We start from the raw sequence: 26,187 nt of genomic DNA, 5'->3' as shown, positions 1-26,187 counted from the left end.
TGCTTCCCCCTCACTCTCTGCCTGTCTCTCTCCCTACTTGTGATCCCTCTCTCTCTCTGTCAAATTAAATTTAAAATGATCTTAAAAAAAATAATAATACTTGTGGAAGTTGAGGATCTAGAAATTAGTTCCCATTAAACTGTGTGCTTTGGGACCTCTTGGAAAGTTTTTGTCTGCCCCAGTCTGAAGACCTCTCTAGAGTGCCGAACACTCTAAGCAAATTCTCTCATGTTTGGTTGATGACAAGTAAAGGCATAAATAAAGGAATTTCAAGAATGACTTTCAAAAGAACGGCCTGGATTTCAAGGCTTTTGTTTTTCTGCACACTCCTGTTTTGAATTTCAGAAGCTGAATATATTAATTCCTTCTTTCTTTCCATTCTTTTTGCAACTTGAAATAGTGCCACACTCCCTATTTCCAAGGCAAATTGATTCCCAGGCAAAGGAGAAAAAAAAAATCACATAAATCATTTTCAAAATATTACCCCAATTACAGGTATTGTGGAGTTTTAGGAGTTTGGATGGAGGACACTGTCTTTTTATTTTCTTCCAAATGGCCAGGAATAAGATTGGTGATTACAAATTTAAGATTTTTAAAGCAGAGTTAGTATATTATACCACATGTTTTATAAAAATCCTTAATAATATTCTAGATTATGATTCTTTGAAAAATTATTATTATTTATCATTAAGCTGTGATGTACACATTCAGTCATCCTAAAAGGAATGAATAATTTGGTCTTTTTTTTTTTTGGTCTCAAGTAATTTGAAACCATCTTTTTGATTTCTCCTATCAGAAGCCCTTAGTAGTGAACCACATCACATTACACTGACAGGTTATTTTAGTCTAGTCCATTTAGTCTAGTCTAGTCCATTATTAGTCTAGTCCATTATTAACGATGCAGAATAGTATTGTATAGTGTGCCTGCTCTGCAGTCAGGTTAAATAGTTCCAAAGTCTTGTTCCACACTAACTAGCTGTGCAGTTCAGAGTATATTCCTTATCCTCTGAAAGCTTCAGTCTCATTTATAAAACAGGAGAGCTCCTTATAGTATCTGTCTCACAGTTTGGTAGGAGGACTGACTGACATGTGCTAAACACCTGGGACATGTTACATATTAGCTGTTTGTGTTGTTCTTGTCATTACTACTGGCAAAGAAAAGGGAGATGATATTGAAGTCACCATCCTGCTGGCTCTCTAAGAATTTCTTCAGACACCTCTCCATCTTTCCTGATAAATGAATTTTCTGAAAGCATCAAGCATCAGAATTAGCAGAGTTGTGAAATCTTCTATGAGTCTTATATAGAAAAACTGGAATTAACCTGACTTTTCTTCTAAAATAAAATAAATAAATATGTCTTAAGATGTGAATGTTGAGCAAGGAAGGAACTTCGATCTTGAAATTATACTCCAGCTCCCTGTGAAATCTCTCTCTTTCTTTTTTTTTTTTTTAACAGAATTTTCATTCCTGCATATTGAAAGTATTTTTGCCCGCCAAAAATAATATTTAGAATTGCCATGCTAAGGACTCTGAGTTAGAAACAATCGGTTTTATGCCAGCCTAATGAGACAAACGTAAAGCTAGCTTAAATTCCTGATTTGGGGGTAGTCCAAAATCTATCCAAAGGATTGACCTTGAACTAATCAAGTTTATTTTTATTCAAAATAATTCAGCAGCTCACATTAAAAAATATTTGTCGTTTCTCCCATAACATTGTAAAGCATTCGCAAATTGTTCCTTGTGTCAGCAGTCAGGTGTGGTTCTAAAGCATCTCCCAATTAAGGCTGTTGGGACTCCGGTAAATGGTGTCATAAAAGTCAGAAGCCCCAACGTGAGGGGAAATTGGTTCCTATGTCCTTTCCTCCTACTCTGGGATGGCACTCCACAGTCGTTCTGTGAAGCTGGCATTTTCATTCAGTTGCACCTAAATAGACCTTTAGGGGAAAGAAGCAGTGGAATATGGGGGAGTGACCATCACAGTGTCCATACTAATTTCCAGAATGCTTTTGAGATTTAGGGTCAGCAGCAATTCAGTAAGGAAAGGACTTACTGAATTTTAGGTAAATTTGGCTCTGAAAAATGCTAATTGAAAGCCCTCCTCAGCAATTCAGTCTTTTTCTCACTCCCTTTCTTTAGTCAGCAGGGTCCCATGGTGACCGGTTCTGAAAGAAATCATCCCCTTCAGCAGTTACCTAGCACCATGGCAACAGGGACGTCAGCAAAGCAGGATAGACCCTGCACAAAACAGCTTCCACCAGACTCCCTCCCAGCCTCTCTAATTCAGCTCTGCCTGAGGCCTAGGAATGGGGCTAAGGACGTCTTGACATATATACTTAAAAAAAATCCTATGTGTTTCTGTGTTTTGTTTTGTACGTAAGCATAGATATATGGGCATATAGTAAACTGTGTTATGAGAATTTCTCCTTCCCCCAAAACATGGAGTGTATCTAAGGGGTGGGGATGGGTGGTAGAAGGGGGACTGGGAGGTAGATAGGCATGGGATTTGGGGTTTAATGATATGTAAAAATTGTATTTATAAGGTAGCAATAAGTTGATAGTAGGGGCAGTCAGAGCCCTAATTATACAGCCTGATTTATAGTTGGACACAAGACCTCAGAGAAATATTTTTAAAATATCTTTATTTACCTGAGGATGAAATAGACAAATGGTTTTAATGAATGCTGAAAGGAGTGTAATGCTGTCCTTGGTGCTGAACACTCAGTTGTCTCAGACGTGCTAAGGGGGCTCCAGAAGGGAGTGAGGGAACACCTTGTCGTGTTAGGGTGTTGATGATAAGAAAGAAAGAAAGAGGCTGGGAGGAAAGTAACATTTCACTCCCTACCAAGCATCCCTGAATGTCCAGAATAAAATGTTCAGATGAAAAATAAAACAAAAAAGAAAGTGGAGAAGCCTTGAGGTTTGGTTGAATTTTCTCCTTTTCATATGGAGATTTTTGGTCAGAGCCAATCAGGTCAGAGATTTCTGCTGCTTTTGCTCCTGAAAGGAAAAGTGGGGGAAGGGAGATAGAAGATGGCCACATTCTCCCCTTGAGCCACATGATCCATTTCCCATGTGACACATTCCTGAGCCTTGGAAAGGAGAAGGGAGGGGCACCAAGAGAGTGGGGCTGGGGGCGGGAAGATGGTTTAACAGTCAACCCAGCACAGCGTCATCTTGTCTTCCTACCAGGAAGCAGGCTATGAGCCAAGGGGAAGGCAGAGGACAGAAATGAATGTGCTCCCAAGCTTTCCCGGTGGTGTATGGCATTCTCCAAACTCCTATGCGAGGGCTGTTCCTGACCGAGAAGACCCAAGGAGACCGTCTCTGAAATCAAGTCCAGATGAAGGTATGTGCCAGGGATCCCGTGGTATCGCGGCTGAAATTTGGCTTACAGGACATGATACCTTCTTTTTTCCAGGCAATTCGGAGATTTTTTTCCTGGCTTAGATTTGGTTAGGGGGCTTTAGATTTGTTACAGGTCTAGAAAAGATGCTTAGGTAGTTCTGTAAAATGAATTGATTCACCAGAGTAAGTGCCCCTGAAGAAAAATTGATGGAAATTATGTATAGTGATAATTAATAAAACAAAGCACTAATTGATGAAAATGATTTTTTTCTTTGAGTCCTGGGAAGAGGAAACAAATAATATTACTGAAATCAACTAAATTTCTTTGTCCCTGCCATAAAATCTTGTTTTCTCCATTTTTAGTTGCTTATTCTGTGCCCGTGTTCCCAGAGGTGATTGGCAGTGGCTTAGGGAGCCTGAGTGGGCAGGCATGCTGTTTCTTTGTGCTGTGCAATTGTCTGCTTTCTGATGTTCCTGATACCAGAAGAGCTTATGATTTTTTCCGTCTCTGGTTTGGGATAGTAGAGTACCACTAACTTTCAAATCTTACAGAGTAGCTCTCAAGAAGGCTCCCAGGAAGTTCTCAAAGGAATCTTCCAAAGTTACAGGTTAAAATAATCTGTCATGTACTCAAATCTTGGTATCTTTGACCATTTCTACCTAGCACAATGAGGGAAGCTAGCAAATTTAAATTTTATTTCATCTTTGACAAATACTTAACAAAGTTCTTGCTGTGTGTGAGACGTCATTATAAGCACAAATAATCTGTCATTTAATCCTTATAGTAACCCTCTGGGGGAGGTATTAGTACTCACATTTTGGTAATGAAAAAACTAAGGCGCAGAGAAGTTAGGGAATATTCCCAAGATCACACAGCTAGCAAATACTAGAAACAGTATTTGGACCCAAGAAACTTGACCTCAGAGTTCATGAGTTTAACTCCTAACCTAACCTATGCTTCTTCCCTGTTTGTGTTATTTCAAGTGATGTCAACAGTTGATTTGGCTACAAATTTTGTTCAGCTGACGCTACTAGAAGATCAAATCAGCTTGCCTGGCTGAGACAGATCTCCAGTGGAATCTATATTTATATATTAAATTATCCCAATAGTCATCTTCTGTACCCCCAAATACCCCAGTAAGTAATTGCCTGTTCTTCTCTTCCCTTTGAGCTGTATAGATATCTGGTAGTAAAATACTGTGTTACTATGGTGACCAGATGATGTCCAAAGGCAAAAAAGAAATCTAGAATTACATCATGGTTGATTTTTTTTTTAATTGAACTTAACATTCTTTTATCCGCTGAACCTAGTAACAATACCAGCCTAAACATACTATCTTTAAAAAGCACTTACTTGGTTTTCACAATAAAATAAAAAAGATTAACAACTTCTAAAAATTATGAATACAAACTGTGGTATTGAATGGACTGGATTTGTTACTTTAAAATAATATTACCATTTTTCAAGGGAATAGATTTACTCTCTTTGCAAATTATTTTAGGTTTTAAGGGAAAAAGGAAGTTTTTTTTTTCTTAACTTCTAGAAATTTCTGAAATATAGATATTTCTTCCATGGTCTGTATAGTTTCCCTTCTTGACAATAAATGATGACTGATCTCATTCTTATATGCTATAGGAAAACTAAGGGAAGTTACTAGGTTAAAGGTATAAGGAGAAAAAAAAAGGGATAGAAATATAAAATTTGTGAAATTCTTTACTAAATGAGGTATTTCCCCTCAGGGTTTCATTGAAGAATACTTTGAAGAGCGGTTAGGTCCCCTACAATACTGAACTTTGGTCCTTTATATTAAACCCTGCATCCCTGCTGAAATCTGTTTCCCTGGGACAAGTACCACATTTACACTATTATAGTCTCCTGAAGTGAGCTTCTTGAGCAAAGGGACCATAGCTTCTCTCGTCAGGTTTCTAGCGCTTAGCACTAGGCCTGGTTTATGGTAAGCTCTCAATACCCATTTGTGGAAGTTCTGTAAAGCATTCGGCCTGTATAGGTGCCCATGCCTGTTTTGTTCTGCATGTGCTCATAGGGAGGACAGTGGAGTAGGAGAGACCGGGGCAACAACCAGAATTATGTCTGAAATTTATATATGCTAGTCTGACTGACTCTGAAGCAGTAGCACACTAGAGTTCAAGAAGTATCCATAAATTCTTTCCTGGGGATTATGAATCCCCCTGACATTTTATTTATCTTTAGAATGAAGTTCTCCTGGTATTTGTATTTATATCTGGATATAGAGGCACCCTAACAATCTCATTTTCTTGTGGCGTTTGCCTGGCACCATCTCCCAACACTTGAAATAGTTCACCTTGGGTTGAGATTGAACATGTTGAAGTCAATTCTTGTCCCCGGCAGGCCTCTCCTAATCAGCTGTGGCTCCCAGTCCTCAGAATGCTGAACCAAGAGCTCACAGGACTTTAGACTCCTCCCCAGAGAATCCTAGGATCCTTAGTATTAGAGTAGATTGGAGCCAGGCTGCCTTTCCCAAACCATGGCAGCTAGGACTTAAGTGTTAAAGATTGTCTCAAGGTATCTGGAAATGTTGCTTAGGATTTGAATTCAAGTTAGCAGGCTAACTGGGGTTAGAATAGTCCTCTCTCTTGGAGCTCCTGTGTAACTCTTGATCTTGGGCTCATGAATCTGAGCCCCACACTGGGTGTAGAGATTATGTTAAAAAATATTTGAAAAAAAAAAAAAAGTCACTTCTCTTGATAATCACAAATATACCTGTTATATTATTCCTGTCTAATTAAGTCACTAAGGAGAGGAAGAATAGGGTTTGTAGATAAGGTATGGGTCCTTAAATTCTATCCACTCATCCTCCTTACCTCCAGTGTTACCTGCTGAGTGAGTTATGCAGAAGAAACAGCTCTGCAGGCAACCCAGTAGGAGCACAAGCTGCATGACTACCACGCTCCTGCAGGGCTGCCCAAAGAAGCCGGCCCGGTGTCCTCTACAGGCTGAGGTCTGGAAGCCTTGCTGGGTTTCCTACTCTTCTCTCTCAAATCTCCCAGCTCTGCTCAACCAGCCGAACAGGAGAAGATCCAACAGAGAGAGAAAGTAGAGAGGTGTCCCTTTATGGAGAGGCCTTGCCAAATGTGCTTTCCACTTGGAGACTTGGAATGAAAGACGAGATAGAAAGGGTGCGGCAGTGAGCATGGGAAGTAGATATGAGAAAGTGAGGCCTGGGTCCTGCCTTTCAGGCACAGTCTCTTGCCCACTGCCAGTAAACCCTGCCACCCGAGTCAGGCCTTGCCAGCCACTGACTGGATCATTTCCTAGCATATGTGTACATAGGGAAGGAGGAGGGGATAGACAGAAGAACCAGAGTATGGATACAACTTCTCCTTTATGAACCAAGGCAAAAAAATGGCACGAGCTGAGAGGTGGTCTCTCCAAGAGGACAGTTTCAAAAGTAAAATAGGGGTACCATGATAAATATATTTTCCTGTTTATGGGGGCATATTCCCTCAGCTAAACTTTTGAAGCCATCATCTCATGGAGCCTCTCATTTGGCATACTTTCCTAGGCACTGGATGTCTGCATGTGAAATCCTGGTAGAGATTCTGCGATATAGGTTATTAGCCCCAATTTCTGATCAGAAAACTGAAGCTCAGAGACATTTAACCAACCTGCCTGAAGTCCCACACAACATAGAGCCAGGATCTGAATTCTGTGCTCTTTCCGCTCTGTGACAAGTAAAGTTCTTTCCTCTGCATTCTTTAAAAATATATACGTTTTTGGATATTAGGTTAATATAAATATAGTTGTAGAAAATTTGGGAAATGAAGAGAAATGGAGAGGTGTAATGAAAATAGGGGCACCTGGGTGGCTCAGTCAGTTAAGTGTCAGGCGCCTGCTTTCAGCTCGGGTCATGATGTCATGGTTGTGGGATTGAGCTGCACGGGTTCTGTGCTCAGTGTGGAATCTGTTTCAGATTCTTTCTTCCTTCCTCTTCTGCCCTTCCCCATTCGAGTTCTGTCTCGCTCTCAAATAAATGAAAATCCTAAACACACACACACACAAGGACCCAGTCAGTTGTGCGACTGCTTCGGCTCAGGTCATGATCCCAGGGTCCTGGGATCGAGCCCCATGTTAGGCTCCTTACTCAGTGGGGAGTTTGCTTCTCCCCTGCCTGCTGCTCCCCCTGCTTGTGCTCAGTCTCTCTCTCTCTCTCTTTGTGTCAAACAAACAAATAAAATATTAAAAAAAAACAAAACAAAAACAAGAAGTGAAATAAAAATCAGTCATGATCTTGCCACCTAGAAACCACCACTGTTAAAATTTTTGTATATTTCTTTCTCAGTCTTTCTCAGTGCATTCAGTGATAAGGAAAGTAAACATTTGTTGAGCACTCCTTTTATTTCAGACATTGTTCTTAGCTTCTTTCTTGCATCATTTATTTTATTCTCACAACAAATCAATGAGGTGGGTACCATTATTATCCTAATTTCATTGGTAAAGACAATAAGGACAAAGATGTTAAGTAACTTGGTAGAGGTTACAAAGTATTAAGTGACCTGAAACCCAGGCAGGCTGCTTTACAGGAGGGTTTCTCAACATCAGCACTGTTAGTATTGGGGCCAGCTTACATCTGTGTTACGGGAGGCTATCTGACTTCACTCTAGAATGGTTAGCAGCGTCCCTGCCCTCTACCTACTGGATGTCAGTAACACCCTCCTTCCCCAGGTGTGACATCGAGAATGTCTTCAGACATTGCCAGATGTCCCCTGGGAGGCAGAACGACCTGTGAACCACAGCTCTAAGAGCCCATACTCCTAATCACTGCATTATATAACCTCTTCATATTTAAGATCTGCAAAAATTGGGCTGCCTGGGTGGCTCAGTGGGTTCAACCTCTGCCTTCAGCTCAGGTCATGATCTCAGGGTCCTGGAATCGAGTCCCACATCGGGCTCTCTGCTAGGTGGGGAGCCTCTCTCTTTCTCTGCTTGCCTCTCTGCCTACTTGTGATCTCTCTCTGTCAAATAAATAAAATCTTTAAAAAAAAATCTGCAAAAAGTTATTTTCTTCCACATCTAAAGAAGGAAGCATGCCTTCCAAGTTTGGGTGCAGCCTATGAAACCTTCTGGAATATCAGTGGCTTTATAGATCATAGGTAGGAGATTAGTTACTTCCAGAAAAATGCTCCTTAATAGACTTTTATAATAGGTTCATAGTATCCCATCATTGCCCAGTTTGAAAAATAACCATATTTCTGTCTCTTACAGTCTTTTTCCTCCATTCTCTGTGATAGGCACCCTTAGCCTTCAAGAATTCAGATTTCAGGGACCCTAGGGTGGTTCAGTCAGTTTAGTGTCTGACTCTTTATTTCGGCTCAAGTCATGATCTCAGGGTTCTGAGATTGAGCCCTGCTTCAGCCTCCATACACAGTGGGGAGTCTGCTTAAGATTCTCCCTCTCCGTTGCCCCTCCCCTAGCTTGTGCTCTCTCTCAAGTTCTTTCTCTCAAATAAATAAATAAATCTTTAAAAAAAAAGAATTCAGACTTCACATGTACAATGTACACTTATGGTATAGTGGACTGTGCTTATCAACCATGGTGTCAAAATATGTCCCAAACAAAGGATGTCTGTTGCAAATAATTGCTTGCTAATAAATCAAATCCAAGATTTGCTAGTGATTTTTTTAAATTAATTAGGACAAAATTAAGGATATTTACATAGTAATATTCTTTTCCACATGCTTTCTTAGGTTGAGGATCTGGTGTTAGAGGTACAGGTCAAGCTCCTAGAGTTGCACATAATTCCTGGGTATTTCTGTAGGAGTATGTTGCATGTATGAACACATTTGTCACATCTGTCTCTGAGGAAGAAAGGCTAAAAATGCCTGGTGTTGATGATTTGGGTCAACCATGACTGATGCGCAGAGGGGATTAAAGTAAGAAGCACTGAGAGAAGAGAGCAATATCATTTTAACTGAACAGATGTCTAAAAATATACAGTACTAAAATATATATTAACCATGTGAAACATGCAAATACACATTCAACATTTTTTTAAAAAGATTCTTATTTATTTATTTGAGAGAGAAAAAAAGAGTGAGAGAGAGCATGAGAAGGGAGAAGCAGACTTGCGGCAGAGCCGGGAGCCTGATGCAGGACTTGATCCCGGAACCCTGGAATCATGACCTGAGCCTAAGGCAATGGCTTAACCAACTGAGCCACCCAGGCACCCCACATTCAACATATTTTCAGTGACAACTGACTACATACAGTTGCATAATTTGTCCATGAAAAATGCACATGAAAGCAAATTCAAATCTAACTTCTGCTCTATGAACGTAAAGGTTTGCTTTCTCAGGACACCCTGACTGACGATAGTGGTGTGGATCAAAATTTACCCTGTGTGTTGCTGTGAATTTGCTGTGAGACAGAATATACTTCTGAAAATCAGGATTCTTAGTAACTCTCTGTGTAGAGTTTGTACTCCGTGCTTAACAACAACTTCACCTTCTTTTCAAATTCCTGTAAATTGCATCTCTGTAGTTCTTTGCTTTGAGTGTGATGTGTCTGGTCTTTGCCTCCTTGCTTCTTTCTTATTTAAGTTGCGCAACTAGAGATGTTGATACTGAAATCTGAGCTTGAAAAATGAAACTAAATGCTTACCTCCAAAACAGCTGTTTTCCTCTACTTTAGACTCAGTGAGCACACAGCTACTATTTAAAAAAAAATGTCTGTGGTAATGAATTAAATTGAATTTGGGGAGGTGCATATGCCTTGGCCAAACTGTCTACTTCTGAATTCGAAAGACTCCATATTGGAAAGAGAGGTGTGGGAAATTGGTAGAGGATAGCCAGGGGTTCTAGTAAGTGTCTCTCCCCTCTGAGAAGCTTGGTAGTAGATAGAAAGGCAGACAGACACAGCTGGCAAGTCCTCTTTGACCAGACCACTTCTTGCAGGGAATCTTCAGTCAGAGATTGTTAGCACTTCCAGAATAATTACCGGAGTTGTTGGGGAGGGCTGCTTAGCTGGCCTCTAGGGAAAATTCATCCCTCCTTTGGAGACCCAAAGGATATCAGATCTTGGATATCAGAAGCTCACAGAAGCCCCAGCAGCCCTAACTAACTTCCCTCTCCTCCCACCGAAATGCACTCTTGGGGTGAGCTCTCTGCCAGGTGAAAGTAGTGAGTTATAAATTAAACAAATGTGTGTTGCTCATCACAATGTCTACCTATCAGTTTTAGTTCATAACGCTAAAAGGACTTCAGAAATCATCTCGACCAACTCACATATGTTATAGCCATGGAGATTCTGAGAGGTTGATTTACTTAAGGTCCTTACCGTGATATAGAAGTAAGACCTGTGTCTCTTGTCTTGCTGTTCAGTACTTATATTCAGAATTAGAGCCCAGGTTTCTTAGCCCCCAGTCCCATGTTTAAGGTAAACCAGAAAGCACTATACTGTTTGAGCTTCTCAAGGTTTCTGATATTCGAGATGCTGGGGGGTAGTGGAAGGTAGTGGTAGGATGGCTGGTATGAATTTTAATGTTCACACTGAATTATCAAAGAAATGGCTATATTGAATTAGTTTTTATTACTTCAGAACAAAGTAGCACAAATTTAATGGCTTAAAATAACAGTTATTTCTTATATTGCAGTTCTGCAGGTCAGAAGTCTGGGTGGGTTGGCTGGTTTCTCTGCTTTGAGTCTCATAGGCTGAAATCAAGGTGTTCGCAGGACTGTGTTCCTTCTTAGAGGATGATGACTCCTGTAGGCTCTTTGCAGTGGTTGGCAAAATCCAGTGCCTTGTGGTTGTAGGACTAAGGTCGCATTTTCTGTAACAACTAGTGGCCTCTCCCTGGTTATCGCATTGGAGCTCCTGGATCTCAGAGCCAGCATGTCTGCTCCTTCTCATGCTTGAAATCATTCTCTGACTTCTTTTGCCTCCTCTCTCTGCTTCTAACCAGAGAGGATCCTCTTTTTTAAGGGCTCGTTAGTTTGTGGCTACCTGGATAGTCCAGGATAATCTTCCCATTTTAAGTTTCATAACCTTAATTATATATGCAGAGTCCCTTTTGCTGTGTGGCATGGACATCTTGAGGAGGCCAGTCTGCCTACTACATACATTACTTCCTTTAAATAACAGCAGGGTTCTATCCTTTCAGGCTAATGGGAAAGTCAGTGACAAGCATTTCTGGGATTCTCTTCCTCTTCCTAGGTCCTGGGGCTTGCAAACCCAGCAAAATATATGGGTGGTCCCTCTAACCTTGGATCCCCTCTGATCATGGCAGAGGTATAATTATGGTCTGAGGTGGTGTGTATGCTTGAAAGCTGGGAGATCTCGGCTTTGGTACCCGCCTTGAGGCAGTGGACTCTACTTTCTGCCAGGAAGTCTTTGGATCCAGCCCCTCTGCTGCACTCCTCCATTACCACTTGTCACTTACCTGGAGTGCAGTGGGGAAGTGAGGCAAGGGTCCCAGGCCTACTCTATTTGTATAGCATAACACCCACTCATAATAGAGTGCAAGGCAGTGATTTTTGTTATATTTACAGAGTTGCACAACCATAATCGAATTTCAGAACCTTTTCATCATCCCCAAAAAGATCTCTTGTGACCATCCAGGCCTGCCTTTTGCATGACTCCAGGGGCCACAGCCACATCCTGGTTCCTACATCCTTGTTTCTTCCTCCTACACTCTGTAGAAATCCCTCTCAGAGAACTCAGCCTCCAGAAAATGAAAGCCAAGGACACGGTTGTCTTGGGCCCAGTGATACGACTCTCCTCCAAGACAAGGCAGCATTTAGGGTCTGGGTTCATTCTCAGAAGGGAATAGGAAAGAATCTCAACAAGAAGCACAGCACAGATCAATACCCCCAGTGACTTATCTTGCCTCTGTACGATGTGCGGGAGTCATCCAGTTGCAGTTATTATTGGACAGCCCTGACTCCGTGGAGCAGTGACCTGCAGGGGAGTGAGTCAGACCTCCTCCTTCCCCCCCTCCGCCCACTTCCTTCCTCCTCTAAGCAGAAACCAAGGCATTCTTTGCTTCCTGCTTAAATGACCCAATGATGATGCAGTGTGGAGTGGGATGGGAGAATAGAGGAACACATCTTGTACAAGAGTGCAAGGAAGTTTCCAGAGGCGCTTTGTCCCTCCAAGGCTCACTTGCCCCTTTTTTTCTCTTCCCCACCCCATCCCCCACCATGTGAAAGGTTCTTTGGACTGCAGAGAAGTCTGAGTTGCCTCAAGGGAAGCAGCCTATAACAAGCCCTAAGGCCAGGCCTCAAGGAGTCTGAAACTTTGCTCAGGATCTGAAAACTGGCTGGGGATCCAAGGCAGCTTGGTGACTTGGTTTCCATGTCCTGTCATCTGTCTGCAGGAGGAGTCTTAGAGAGTCTACCATAGATGGCCCTGTTCTTCTCTGTTTTGGCTCCTACTGCTTCCATTGCTTCCTTGACCATCCAGCCCCAAAGCAGGCCCTCCTGCCATGCTCTGCTCTTTAGCTCTTTTCTGCTCATTACAACTTACTGTCTTTATTTATACTTATTTATTAATCTTCTCCACATCCCTCCACAATAGTAATAATTAGACTGTGATCTTCATGAAGGGAGGGGCACAGTTTTATTGGCCTTTGTATACATGGTTCTTAGCACAGTACATTCTGGCACAGGGTAGGATCTTAAAATGTTTTTATGGAATGATGAATGAATTAATGAAAATGAGCAAATAATCTGAATAGACATTTTTCCAAACTTTGGTATTCATCTGCCAACTGGATAGCTCTACTTGGGTATCTAATAAGAATGCAACTCACCCAAAATAGAATTATTGATTTCCAGCTCCCCAAACTTTCCCCCCATCTCAGAACCTCAAGCCCAGGGAGTCATCCCTGCCCCCAAACCCTGTCACACATCAGCAAATCTTGTTGGCTGTCCCCAAAATATTTTCAGTATTGATCTACTTTTCTCCACCTACATCACTACTAGGTCTAAGCCATCATTATCACTTACTTAGGTTATTGTAATAGCCTCTTAACTGATGCCCCCCACTTCTCTTAGCCACCTACACAGCAATTAAAGTTGTATTTTTAAAACATAAATCAGGTCATACTCCTATCACGCCTTTGCATAAAACCTGCAATGGATTTCACTGCAGTAGGAATACCTGTGCCCGACAATGCTGTGTGATCTGATTCCCTTCCCGCCTTGCTGATGATTATCAGGAACCATTTCCTTCCATATTCATCTGCTCCAGCTTATAGCTTATTCCTGCCCCAGGGTTTTCGCACACATTGCTCTGCACAGAATGCTCTTCCAATTTTCACATGGCTGACTTCTCATCACTGGGGTTTCAGCTCTAGTATCACTTCTTCAGAGAACCTTTCTCTGGCCACTCCATCTGAAATAAGACCCTGCATCAGTCTGGATGATTTTAGAGGCAAATAACAGAAAACTCAGAGCGGCTTAAAACCATAACATATTGCTTATTTAATGAGTCTAGTGATGGATGCACCACAGTGTCAAGACACTGGGTAGTATCTTTGTGAGTCCCAGGACTTCCTTGACCTTCTAAGATATGACCCAGTGCCCTGACATCATCACATGGCAAGATTACATAGGTGAGAAGCAAGGGGCAGCCAGGCCCACAAGAGAGAACACTCTGCATGCCTCTTTCCTCTTACAAAGAAAGAGACATTTTTCCAAGAGCTTCCCAACACCCTCCTAGAGATTTCCTCTTGTCTTGCCAGAAGCAGAGGATGTTGACGTGACCATCCCTAGCTGCAAGGGATGGTGGAAAGTGGTTATGTTGCCTTTTCAGCCACTTGACAGAGGAAGGTAAGGAAGAAGTTGGGAATGGCCATTAGGTGACCAACCAGTCACCTATCATTCCATTTCCCATGGACCCCTGGTACCTCATCCTGCTTTATTTTCCTCCATAGCACCAACTATTTCTTTACTATGCATTTATTTGTTTGTTTTGCTGTTATTCACCACCCCCCCCCCCCCGCTTCCCCAGAGATAAGCTCCATAAAAGCAGGAACCTTGTCTATCTCGTTAACTTCTGTACTTCCAGTAGTTAGCATAATCCTGTTCATACTATGTATGAAAAGAATATTGGGGGGCACCTGGGTGGCTCAGTGGGTTAAAGCCTCTGCCTTCATCTCGGGTCATGATCCTCAGGGTCCTGGGATCGAGCCCCACAGCAGGCTCTCTGCTCGGTGGGGACCCTGCTTCTCCCTCTCTCTCTGCCTGCCTCTCTGCCTACTTGTGATCTCTGTCAAATAAATAAATAAAATCTTAAAAAAAAAAAAAGAATATTGGGTAAATGTGAAATAGAAGATGATTTTACATATACCATCGTAACAACATAGTCATTTCTTAGGGTGAAGTTTCTTAATGTTTATTTCTTTTTTCCCCACCTTATTTGACTTTACAGATTTTGTGGGAACAGTAGAGAGAGGGACAAGTTTAGTATTTTTAGGTCTGGAGCTGCATCCCTCCTATGCACGACTCTACTAAGTGGCAATAGGGTAAGAAATACTGGCCACTGTCCTTTATACATACCTATGTTGGGTGCCAGTAGGACCTAACATTTTCTCCTGCAACACTGTTTGTAAAGAATTTGGAGAGGCCTGCAGCTGGCAGCCAGCAGAAACCTTGTGGAGTAAAGCTTGGACTCCCAAGCATTACATTTTACATAGGAATTATGTACATATTACATTTTAATTGGGATCTTGACCTTAAAAGAGTGATATTCTAATGGTAAGAGGAGTTGGGATAGAAGCCTTCCTTGTTTCCAGAAATCACTCCTGTGATGCTGACTTTTTATTTCTGATACTTTAAAATTCACGTGAAGGACAAAGAAAGGTAAATGTGGTAGAAGAGTAAATGTAGTTCCTTAGACAACCAGTCTCCAAACACAAAGATGGTGTACCCAGTCTGATCTCAGGAAACTGAGCTTAATCCCAGTTGGGAAACAGATTGAAAGGCACAGAGCTGGAAATACTATGGAGGAATATTTGTATATATTTCATAATCTATAATAGGAAAGGGGAAAAGGGCATTCAAGAAAATTCTAGGCTTATTAGCCTGTGATACTAAGAGTCTCAAATGGTGGAGGGGAAGTTCTTTTCATTGGAAATACGAGGTTTTTGGCAAGTATTCAAAATTACCTAATGGAAGTAATTTAGCAGAGTAGATTTTAGATGCTTTTGAGAAATATTCAACTCATTGTATTACATGTTTTGGTTTAGGGTATAGAAAAAAGTTTTATGGGCTAATATGTCACTAAAAGAAATCATGTCCAACTTGGGGAAAGGTTGTGTTGATTTATTTGGACCTTAGTGATTTTCCCCTTAAAACCAACAATATGAATGATGATTAAGTACTAGGCTCCTCCCCCAAAGCCACTGGCTCTTAATATAGTTAAATTATGTGACTCGTGTTAGTATTATCACTATAGTACGTGATGTGTGATGTGGTTACTAAAATTTGCTTGTCATAGGGCTTTTAAGACTTTTATGGGCTAACAATAGTAAGAGGGCTAAGTTTAAAATATTTTTAATAAGTTTTAATTTAAATTCCAGTTAGTTAACATAGAGTATAATGTTAGTTTCAGAGGTACAGTGCAGTGATTCAGCACTTCCATATATCACCCCGTGCTCCTCACAAGTGCATGCCCTAATCCCCACCACACATTTCACCCATCCCCTACTCCCCTCCCCTCTGGTAGCCATTAGTTTGTTCTCTATAGTTAAGGGTCTCTTTCTTGGTTTGTCTCTCTCTTTTTTTCCTGTGCTTATATGTTTCTTAAATTTTACATATATGTAAAATCATATGGTATTTGTCTTTCTCTGACTGACTTATTTTGCTTAACATAACACTCTCTAGCTCCATCCATGTCATTGTAAATGGCAATATTCCCTTCTTTTTTATGGCTGCTGTTCCATTACACACACATGCACACACACACCCATCTTTTTCTTTTTTTTTTTTTTTAAGATTTTATTTATTAATTTGACAGAGAGAAATCACAAGTAGACGGAGAGGCAGCCAGAGAGAGAGAGAGGGAAGCAGGCTCTCTGCTGAGCAGAGAGCCCGATGCGGGACTCGATCCCAGGACTCTGAGATCATGACCTGAGCCGAAGGCAGTGGCTTAACCCACTGAGCCACCCAGGCGCCCCCCCATCTTTTTTATCCATTCATCAGTCGATCGACTTGGGCTGTTTCCATAATTTGGCCATTGTTGATAATGCTGCTGTAAATATTGGGATGCATGTTTCCCTTTGAATCAGTATTTTTTTATTTTTTATTTTTTTCAGTATTTTTTTATTCTTTGGGTAAATACCTAGAAGTGCAATTGCTGGATCATGAGGTAGTTCTATTTTTAACTTTCTGAGGACCCTCCATAAGAGTGCTAATTTTTTTTTAAAAAAGATTTTGCAAGCTAGAGAGTGCGTGTGTGCATGCGCGAGCACGAGCGGGGCCAGGGGTGGGAGGAGAGGGAGAAGCAGACTCCTTGCTGAGCAGGGACACCTATGTGGGACTGGATCCCAGGACCCTAAGATCATGACCTGAACCAAAGTCAGACTTGTCTAACTAAGCCACCCAGGTGCCCCAAGAGTGCTAATTGTTTAAGCACGTGCTATGTGCTTATAAATTATCTAACACTGTGTTATCTAACACAATAAGTGTTATCCCTATACAGGGATATAATTATCTATAATTTATCTAACACTGTGTTAGGTAATTTATAGAACTGTACAGGGATAACACTTCTTGAGTATTTCCTTGTACCAGACAGACTGACTTGTGTTAACTCATTTAACTCCTGTGCATATATTATCTCATGTAAACTTCACAAAAATCAAGTGAGATAGGGACTAATCATCCTCGTTTGACAGATAAGAAAACTGTAGCTCAAGAGGGTTAGAAAATGTGTCCTGGGTGACACAAATAGTTAGTGTGTGACCCTAGTGTGTCACACTTCAGCTGTCTGACTTCAAAGCCTGTGTACATATCCACTTCACAATATCCCTGTGTTGTAAGATGAAGAATAGATGTTTTTTTTTAGCACAGGATTACGTTCTGGGTATAAGTTTGCTAGATTTAGCTAATAAAAATAAAAGACACCAGTTGAATATTGTGCGGTCCATATCTATGCCAAGAAAATGTCATTGATCTGGCATTTGCCTTGAACCGGGCATCCTGTATTTCATCTGGCAGCTGTACCTGGGCGGCCTATTGTGAGAATGTGTCTTATCCTCCCTGGTTTTCCTGTGCCACCACCAAAGTCATGAAGCACTTGGCTCAATGTGCACCCTAGAGCCGCAGCTCAGGGCCAGAAAGCAAGAGAGCCACTCGGGAAGCTTCTGATGCCTTCTGTGGCCTCCTTTGATGTTTGTAAATTCAGGGCTCTGGGAGATGTCGCCCTGTAAATCGTATCCTACTGGAAGTGGTAGGTTGGTAAATGTGGGATAGCTGGGTGCACAGGGGGCAAAAAACCCCATTGGTGGTATTTGTCCATTTCCATGGTGTGACTGTTCCAACCGTGGCTGATTTATGCCAACATCATGTCATTGGAGTTGGGAAGAAATGCACACAGCTGGTTCTGGGGAGCTCAGGCAAGCCAGTCACCCACCCCTGTTCTGGGCATTTCTTCTTTTCACATATACGCAGAGCCTCCATCGTCATGAAATGTTTAAGAGTAAATCTCTACCACTGTGGTATTCTCTAAGTTATAACAATTAAAATTTAAAGGAGGCAGTTTCTGACCTGGGAGAGCCTCCATCATCATGAAATGTTTAAGAGTAAATCTCTACCACTGTGGTATTCTCTAAGTTATAACAATTAAAATTCAAAGGAGGCAGTTTCTGACCTGGGCCAGTACCACTGATCAAACTTCTCCTACCTCCAGTTCACACTGGTTTAGAGTTCGGCTTTCATCCTGCGTTTAAAGGCTACAAGAGTTCATCTGTCATAATGAATTTCCTGTAGTCTCAGGGGCTATTCTGAAGAAAGGCTGTATTTCCAGACCAACATGTCTACTGCACTTTTGATGCCAAGCCTCTGTGCAGTATGTGGTGGGAGTGATTTTTTTCCCCAAATGTTCACTATGTCACATATTTCTGAGCTAGCATATTGAACAGATGTATCTGTGGGTAGGCAAAAGGCTGTGGCAGAATAATTTTACATTCCTCTGTTTGATTGAGGAGTCAAGAAAGACCTATCCCCATACAGCCGTTTGACCCTCTGAATTCAGATCCTGCCTTTTGTGGCCTCCTCATGCATGAAGCCCCAGGGGTGGTTAAGTGCATGGACTTTGGAGTGAGGCAGTCTGGGGTGACTCCTTTATAACTGCATGATCTTGGGGAGGAACTTAGTTTATTCCATCTGTGAAACAGAGCTAATAATATTACCTACCTTAAAGATACCTGACATAAGATAAGCACAAAATATCTATCAACTCTCCATAGTATTAATGTTAAACTGCTGTCCTTGTAATTAATCTTATTGGTCATTAGTAAACAGCCTTATAGTAGGTGTTGGCTTTGGTCCAGCAGATGCTTACTATTCTACAGAAAATGCTGCAGGTTTTCTTTTTTCCAACCAAATCATATAAAAATTCAACATTATAAAAATTCTAGTTTGACATTAAATTTTTGAACAAATGTCAGAAATAAAAATGGTCTTCCTATGTTGTGAGAATGTCTGTGAATCTTTATAATTTCATGAGGGAAAACACATTCGTTGTTAGGATTCTTGGACTCAAGAACAGGCCTAAGTGGCTCAGTTGGTTAAGCAGCTACCTTCGGCTCAGGTCATGATCCCAGCATCCTGGGATCGAGTCCCGCATCGGGCTCCTTGCTCCGCAGGGAGCCTGCTTCTCTCTCTATCACTCTGCCTGCCTGTGCTCACTCTCTCTCTCTGACAAATAAATAAATAAAATTAAAAAAAAAAAAAAAAGAATAAGCCTAAATACCAGTTGATATGCTTTGCCAAGAATCACCTCAGGCAGAACTGTGATGTACACGGAGTCTGTCAGCCGAGCCCCTCTGTACCTCCTTGTGGTCCTTTCATGTGTGTCTCATCATTCATACATTCATCCACCTCTCAGGGTGATTTTCCGAAAGCTAGGGTCATACTGCTGGGGTGCTTGCATGGCTGAGCTGATTAAGTATCTGACTCTTGATTTCAGCTCCATTCACAATTTCAGGGTCATAGAATCAACTCTGCAGTGGGCATGGAGTCTGCTTAAGATTCACTCTCTCTCCTGTCCCCCCATAAGGGAATGAGTGAATGAATGAATAAATGAATGAATGAATGAATAATAAAATAATGGGTCTTATACAAATAGAGGATGAATGCATGCCAGAGATTTGTCAACTTACTCCTGAAGGAATCGGTGACATCAATTGGCTGGTTCTGAGAGCATTCAAATAAATAGGTATTTATAGGGTTTTGTTATTGTCTTTTTTTTATTATTATTATTAAAGAAGGTGGACATAAGATTGCTAGGAAGACACAGAGCCAGTTAATGTCCTACAGAGCAATAAGTTCATAAATTTGGGGGTTATTTTTTCTGCTGGACAGAAATCTGCACGTTAACACATACCTTCACATGTCTGGGCTCTCGTCATATAGTAAATAGCAAAGTCAAGCATGGATGCTTTCTCCCAGAGAATTAAATAATTCTTGGGGGAAGCCAATTTAACAATCTCTTAGCATGACATTAGGAAGATCTGCTATACTCTCTTTGCCTTATTTTCAAGTATTAGATACTTAAAAAAATTTTTTTTGAAAGAGAAAAAGTTGGGGAAGGGGTTGGGGGAAGGGAGAGAGAGAATCTTAGGCAGGTTCCACGCCTGTGCAGAGCCTGCTGTGGGGTTCAATCTCATGATACTAAGATCACGACCTGAGCCAAAACCAAGAGTTGGACACTTAACCAATTGAGCCACCCAGGTGCCCCTGTATAGAGATATATTTTAATAAAGGCCTTCAGTCAGTGGGGTGTGTCATGTGGCAGTCACAGAACTGGATAGGAAAACATAGGTTGAGCAGGAAACAAGTCTTGCCTGTTGCTGTTAAAATTCCTGCATATGGACGACTCAGACATAAAAATCAGTTACGCAGCCCTTGTATTTCAGAAACACTGCTCTGAAGAGGGATTTATTTCCAAGTCAATGAAGCAGGGAAACCTTTCTGAAATTTTACTTTGGGACCCTAGAACTTACTTATAATATGGCATACTGTTTTTTTCTGGAGTGGGGATTGCAGAAACCTGTCTGAGGACCCCCTCAGCTACCTTCACTCTCCTTCAATGGGAATTCTTCTGCAGGTAACAGTTGTCCAAGGGGACTTCAGTTTCGCCTGCCCTGCTCTGCTCAGGATTCGTTTTCCCTGTCTCCATGGTCATCAGTGTTTCAGCTCCAGAGAAGACGCAGTCACTCTATCTCTGGTTTAATTCTCCTAGCAGAGCCCCGTAGAGCAGGAGTCACACATGTCATGGATTTTTTTCAGTAAATACTTAATAAAAAATTATTAATGTAAAGAAAAAGAATAACATTCTTCCTCTGGGAGCCCCCAGCTTGGTGGGGGAATGACAGAAACATGGGAATGGTTCTAAAGCAGGAATTCCTTATCTTGGCTGCACGTGACGGTCACCTGGGGAACCCTAAAATTTCTTGCTGCCCAGGCTGCTCTCTGGACCAGTTCAGTTCACTCTCTGGGGGTAGGACTAGAGCAGGGGTATTTTTTTAAAGCTCTCTCAGGGCATCTGGGTGGCTCAGTGGGTTAAGCCTCTGTCTTCATTTAGCTCAGGTCATGATCCCAGGGTCCTGGGATCGAGCCCTGCATTGGACTCTCTGCTCATCAGGGAGCCTGCTTCCCTCTCTCTCTCTCTCTGCCTGCCTCTCTGCCTACTTGTGATCTCTGTCAAATAAATAAATAAAATCTTAAAAAAAAAAAAGATAAAGGGTCAACTGCATTGCTGAGCTAGAGAACCATTGTTGTAAAGCAAAACACACTTGGAAAATACTGAAGTGCTGTGTGAACAAGGATACCACAACTGTTCTGGATATGTTAATATTCTCATCCACTGTCTGATCACATCGCAGCCCATGAATACAGAAAATATAACCTCTCATTGTAACCTTGGGGGAAAGTTAGGCCAGTCTGATTATCAGGCATTTAAAAACGATAAACTCTGGAAGGTATGATTGGCAGAAAAATGAGGTCTCTAAAGGGAAAAGGGCCCCAAAAAGATCAACCCAGAAAGATGACCCCCTCCAACACCCAGACCATTCCATGTTCGTTCTCTCTCCCGTGGAATGTTTTTTTCATTCCCTTGTCTTCCTGAAGAAGACCTGGTCTCCTTGTCCCCAACTCGGACCTCACCTCCTTTGTGAAATCTTTCCTTCTCCTATCCCGTGCAAAATCGGGCCCTTGTTTTCCTCTGCCACTTAGCTCCTTGTCTGGTTGTGTCAGTCTTAATTATTTTAGGATGTAGTTATAATATGATCACACAGCTTGTGTATACATTTGCCTTCTTCTTGGCCTTACTTCCCTTTGTCTCCCTAGTACCTAGCATTGTGTCTTGATTTCTGGAATGAATAAACAGAGCTGCAGTGATTCTGCGTAGAGTCAGAACAGCTGTGCCATCATCAGGGGGAGATGTGGACTCAGGAGCTCCTCAAGGCTCCCTTGTCCAGTTTCTGAGGAGCGGGACCCTCTGCTCCCAGTGGTGGGGCTAGAAGAGTGGGCAGACACACTCACTGGTGACATGCAGCTGGAGGAAGTGATGGCAGATGGGAGGCCTCACGGTGCCCAAGTTGTGGTGGTAAACTGGAGTTTCATCTTCAAGGTTTTGCTATGGGAGGAAGAGAGAAACAAGTCAGTTCACAGGTTTCAAAATAATGGGTATTGAATACAGAGGAGTGCCTGTGGCACCAACTCCTGTTTTATTTAGGCCGCAGATATCCAAAATACTTACAACAGCCCTTTTTGCCTGGGAGACTTGTTTGTCTCCTTTAAACTTTAAATCTTTATTTTATTTTAAGATTTAATTTGTAAGTAATCTCTACACCCAATGTGGGGCTTGAACTCATAACCCTGAGATCAGGTTGCATCGAGCCAGCCATGTACCCCTAAATTTTAAATCTTTAAAAAAAATTGGGGGAAATTTTGTAGGCTTTACACAAATGAAGGTGAAGAGATTACTTCAATTTTATAAGTACAAGGGTCATGCATTCCAGATTTTCTAGGACAGTGCTAATTTTAGATCTCATGTTCTGTGTTCAGACTGCATATCCTGATTTTTTTAATAAGGGAAGTATGGTTGCTATTCTTTTAAATATTTTATTTATTTATTTGACAGAGAGAAATCACAAGTAGATGGAGAGTCAGGCAGAGAGAGAGAGAAGCAGGCTCTCTGCTGAGCAGAGAGCCCGATGTGGGACTCGATCCCAGGACTCTGAGATCATGACCTGAGCCGAAGGCAGCGGCTTAACCCACTGAGCCACCCAGGCGCCCCTATGGTTGCTATTCTTACAACTGACTCTCAACCAGCCAGCCATGCTTAAAGGACTTCTAATAGTCAAATGTCTAATTATCTTACATTTCTTTTGAGAAATCAAGTGGGGCTGCCTCATGGACAATACAAACAAACAAAACCCTGAAGATAATATGGGACTGCCCTGAGCTCCAGATTTTTGTTGAATGTGGTTTCTTGGTGAGGACAGTATATATTAACACTCCTCTCCCTGCTACAAATAAGCGCAAAAGTCCTTCGAGGAAAAGCAGGCCAGTAAGAACTGTTCATTCATTAAGAACTGTCCTCAGAAGGAGGGCCATTGGCGCAATGGATAACGCATCTGACTATGGATCCGAAGAACTGTCCTCAGGGTACCTGGCTGGTCAGTGGGTGGAGCATGCAACTCTTGATCTTGGCGTTGTGAGTTTGAGCCCCACATTGGGTGTAGAGATTACTTAAAAAAAAAAAGAAATCTTAAAAAAAAAAAAAAAAAACCCAAAACGTGTGCCTTAATCCCACCTCTAAAACTTCAGAAATGTTTCTTTGTGAGGCTAGTCACGGGAACCCACTGCGGGGGACCCTGGGCCCTGATGCTGGATGCTGTCCTCTTATCTACAGCCCCCATGGAATTGCTCTGGTTATTTTGGATTTAGGGGCTGTGCTTTCTCTTTTCTGCTTAAGAGATTCAGACCACGTTAGACCTTAATAATCCAACTGTGACCCAAGTCACCCCAATTTTAACTGAAAAGCTCACAAGTATATAATCATTTTACCTATGTAAAAGGATAATTTTTTCCCTCACCAAGTAGCTCCCCCCAAAATTAAAATAAAGGCTAGGCTTTATAATATTCTTCTATATCTAAGGATCATAAGCTTTTGAAAAGCTAACGGTTAATAGTTGGTTGCTTTTAGTCATCTAGAGACCATAAGCTTCCCAGTAACCTGGTTACATTCTTTAGAGGACACCTTGTATGTTCTCCTGTCAATATGTCCTCTTATGAAACAGTAACAAGCAGACAGGCCTCAAGGTATGTCATGGATAAGTGGCAAGGCTATTAGAACATGACGCACATCCTCTTTGGGAAAAAAGTGAGCCATTTTCAGAGGTCATTAAATTAGGCGCTATTCTGGCTCCTGTAAGGGTTACATACGGTGGCTCTATGTACTTGCCTCGTGCTTCTGTACTAGAAGCTCTGCAGAAGGAAGAATGGGGCCCCTTCCAGGAGCCAGCCAGTCTGTATGCACAGATTGCCGGAAGCCATTTCCAGAGCTGACATCTGTGTGTTTCCATCTCCTCATGTTTTCTGCTCACAGCCACATTGCTTCAGTGTCACAACCTTTAAAAACTTCTCATCTACTGACCCCCCATTCCAGCAGCTCTTCCTTTGGGGGGTGGTGCCCTCGCCATGAGCCAGATCCAAGCACCTTCACCCTTCGTGGTCCCTGGTGAGTGAGGGCGACATGAGTATGTTCAGGGGTGGGGCTTGGCACGAGTTCTACCCCATTTGACGAAGGGTCAAAAGAGGGGGAGTCCAGAGAGAGCCTGAGCTGGGATCTGCTAAAACAGCTCCTGAAACGAAAGAGAGACGGAGCCCAAGCTGTTTCTGGATAGTAGTCCCTTTTTCCTGCCAAGGCACAAGTCCTCCTCCCTGGCGAATGACAACCCAGTGTCAGTAAGATCGGTAGGCTTGGGGGTTGCTCTGCATGACACCATTTTAACAAGAGGCCTCCTTCTTCTTTTCTTACCCAGAACTGAGAGGAAGCAAGTGAGTATGGTTTTTGCTCCCAGAATGGAGAACAACAGCAAGCCACCCTTGGTTATTCCCACACTGCTGGTGCCCCTGCAAAACCACAGCTGCACAGAGGTCGCCTCCTCCCTGCCACGCCCTGACCTGACGGAATTCCATGAGGTGCGTGGCTGGATGAGCAACAGAACAGACGTGGAGCCGGGGCTGAAACCTGGCGAGGTGGCCACGGCCAGCATTTTCTTTGGGGCCCTGTGGTTGTTTTCTGTCTTCGGCAATTCCCTGGTTTGTCTGGTCATCCACCGGAGCAGGAGGACTCAGTCCACCACCAACTACTTTGTGGTCTCCATGGCATGCGCAGACCTCCTCGTCAGCGTGGCCAGCACGCCTTTCGTCTTGCTGCAGTTTGCCACCGGCAGGTGGACGCTCGGCAGCGTCATGTGCAAGGTCGTGCGGTATTTCCAGTACCTCACCCCGGGCGTCCAGATCTATGTTCTCCTCTCCATCTGCATAGACCGGTTCTATACCATTGTCTACCCCCTGAGCTTCAAGGTGTCCAGAGAGAAGGCCAAGAAAATGATCGTGGCCTCGTGGGTCTTCGATGCTGCCTTTGTGACCCCCGTGTTCTTTTTCTTTGGCTCGAGCTGGGACAATCACTGCAACTATTTCTTCCCTTCCTCCTGGGAAGGAACTGCCTATAGCGTCATCCATTTCTTGGTGAGCTTTGTGATCCCGTCTGTCCTCATCATCTTGTTTTACCAGAAAGTTGTGAAGTACATTTGGAGAATAGGCACTGATGGCCGAACAGTGAGGAGGACCATGAACATTGTCCCAAGGACCAAAGTGAAAACGATCAAGATGTTCCTCATTTTAAATCTGTTGTTTTTGCTCTCCTGGTTGCCTTTCCATGTGGCTCAGCTGTGGCACCCCCACGAACGAGACTTGAAGAAAAGTTCCCTTGTTTTCACAGCTATCACGTGGATATCCTTTAGTTCTTCAGCCTCTAAACCTACGCTGTATTCCATCTATAATGCCAACTTTAGGAGAGGAATGAAAGAGACTTTTTGCATGTCTTCGATGAAATGTTACCGAAGCAATGCCTATACTATCACAACCAGTTCAAGGATGGCCAAAAAAAACTACGTTGGCATTTCAGAAATTCCTCCCACGGCCAAAACTATAACCAAAGACTCGATATATGATTCATTTGACAGAGAAGCCAAGGAAAAAAAGCTCGCTTGGCCCATTAATTCAAATCCGCCAAATACTTTTGTGTAATTTCGCAGAATTCTTTCAATTATTGTTATGTGCCAGAGATTAAAAAGCTTTAACTCTAAAAACAGGAGCTTTTTATATGTTTTTTTTTTCCCCCAATCAGCTTTCTGAGGGAAATGTTTTATTTTGTAAACTGTGGTTTTATTTTGGCTGCTTTTTGTTTTAGGGAAAGCTTTCACCTTGAGCTATGGTCAGTAGTCCCTTTACTGTATTAGTTACATTCATTAAAAAAAAAGGTAATGCTTTCCTACTTTTTACTTACCCTTATTAGGTCCCAAAAGCATAAACCATACACACAGTCTTTGATTCATGACTCA

The 26,187-nt window shown here is 42.2% G+C and overlaps 1 protein-coding gene across 5 annotated transcripts in view; it reads left to right on the top strand.

Moving 5' to 3' along the window:
* GPR19 (G protein-coupled receptor 19) overlaps positions 1–25,946 on the top strand; it is a 36,433-nt gene extending 10,487 nt beyond the window's left edge. For 3 of the 5 annotated variants that reach the window (XM_059404756.1, XM_059404754.1, XM_059404755.1), the window contains exons 3-4: positions 3,191–3,347; positions 24,601–25,946. In XM_059404756.1, the coding sequence (XP_059260739.1) occupies positions 24,623–25,873 (1,251 nt within the window). In that variant the 5' untranslated portion in view covers positions 3,191–3,347; positions 24,601–24,622 and the 3' untranslated portion in view covers positions 25,874–25,946. Of the gene's footprint in view, positions 1–3,190; positions 3,348–4,330; positions 4,484–24,164; positions 24,297–24,600 lie in introns of all 5 variants that reach the window. The other 2 variants (XM_059404757.1, XM_059404758.1) reach the window with 2 other exon arrangements.
* Positions 25,947–26,187: the final 241 nt, after the last annotated feature.

The sequence above is a fragment of the Mustela nigripes genome, chromosome 6 (genome assembly GCF_022355385.1).
Source record: "Mustela nigripes isolate SB6536 chromosome 6, MUSNIG.SB6536, whole genome shotgun sequence".
Taxonomy (NCBI): Eukaryota; Metazoa; Chordata; class Mammalia; order Carnivora; family Mustelidae; genus Mustela; species Mustela nigripes.
This window is presented reverse-complemented; position numbering and strand designations above follow the sequence as displayed.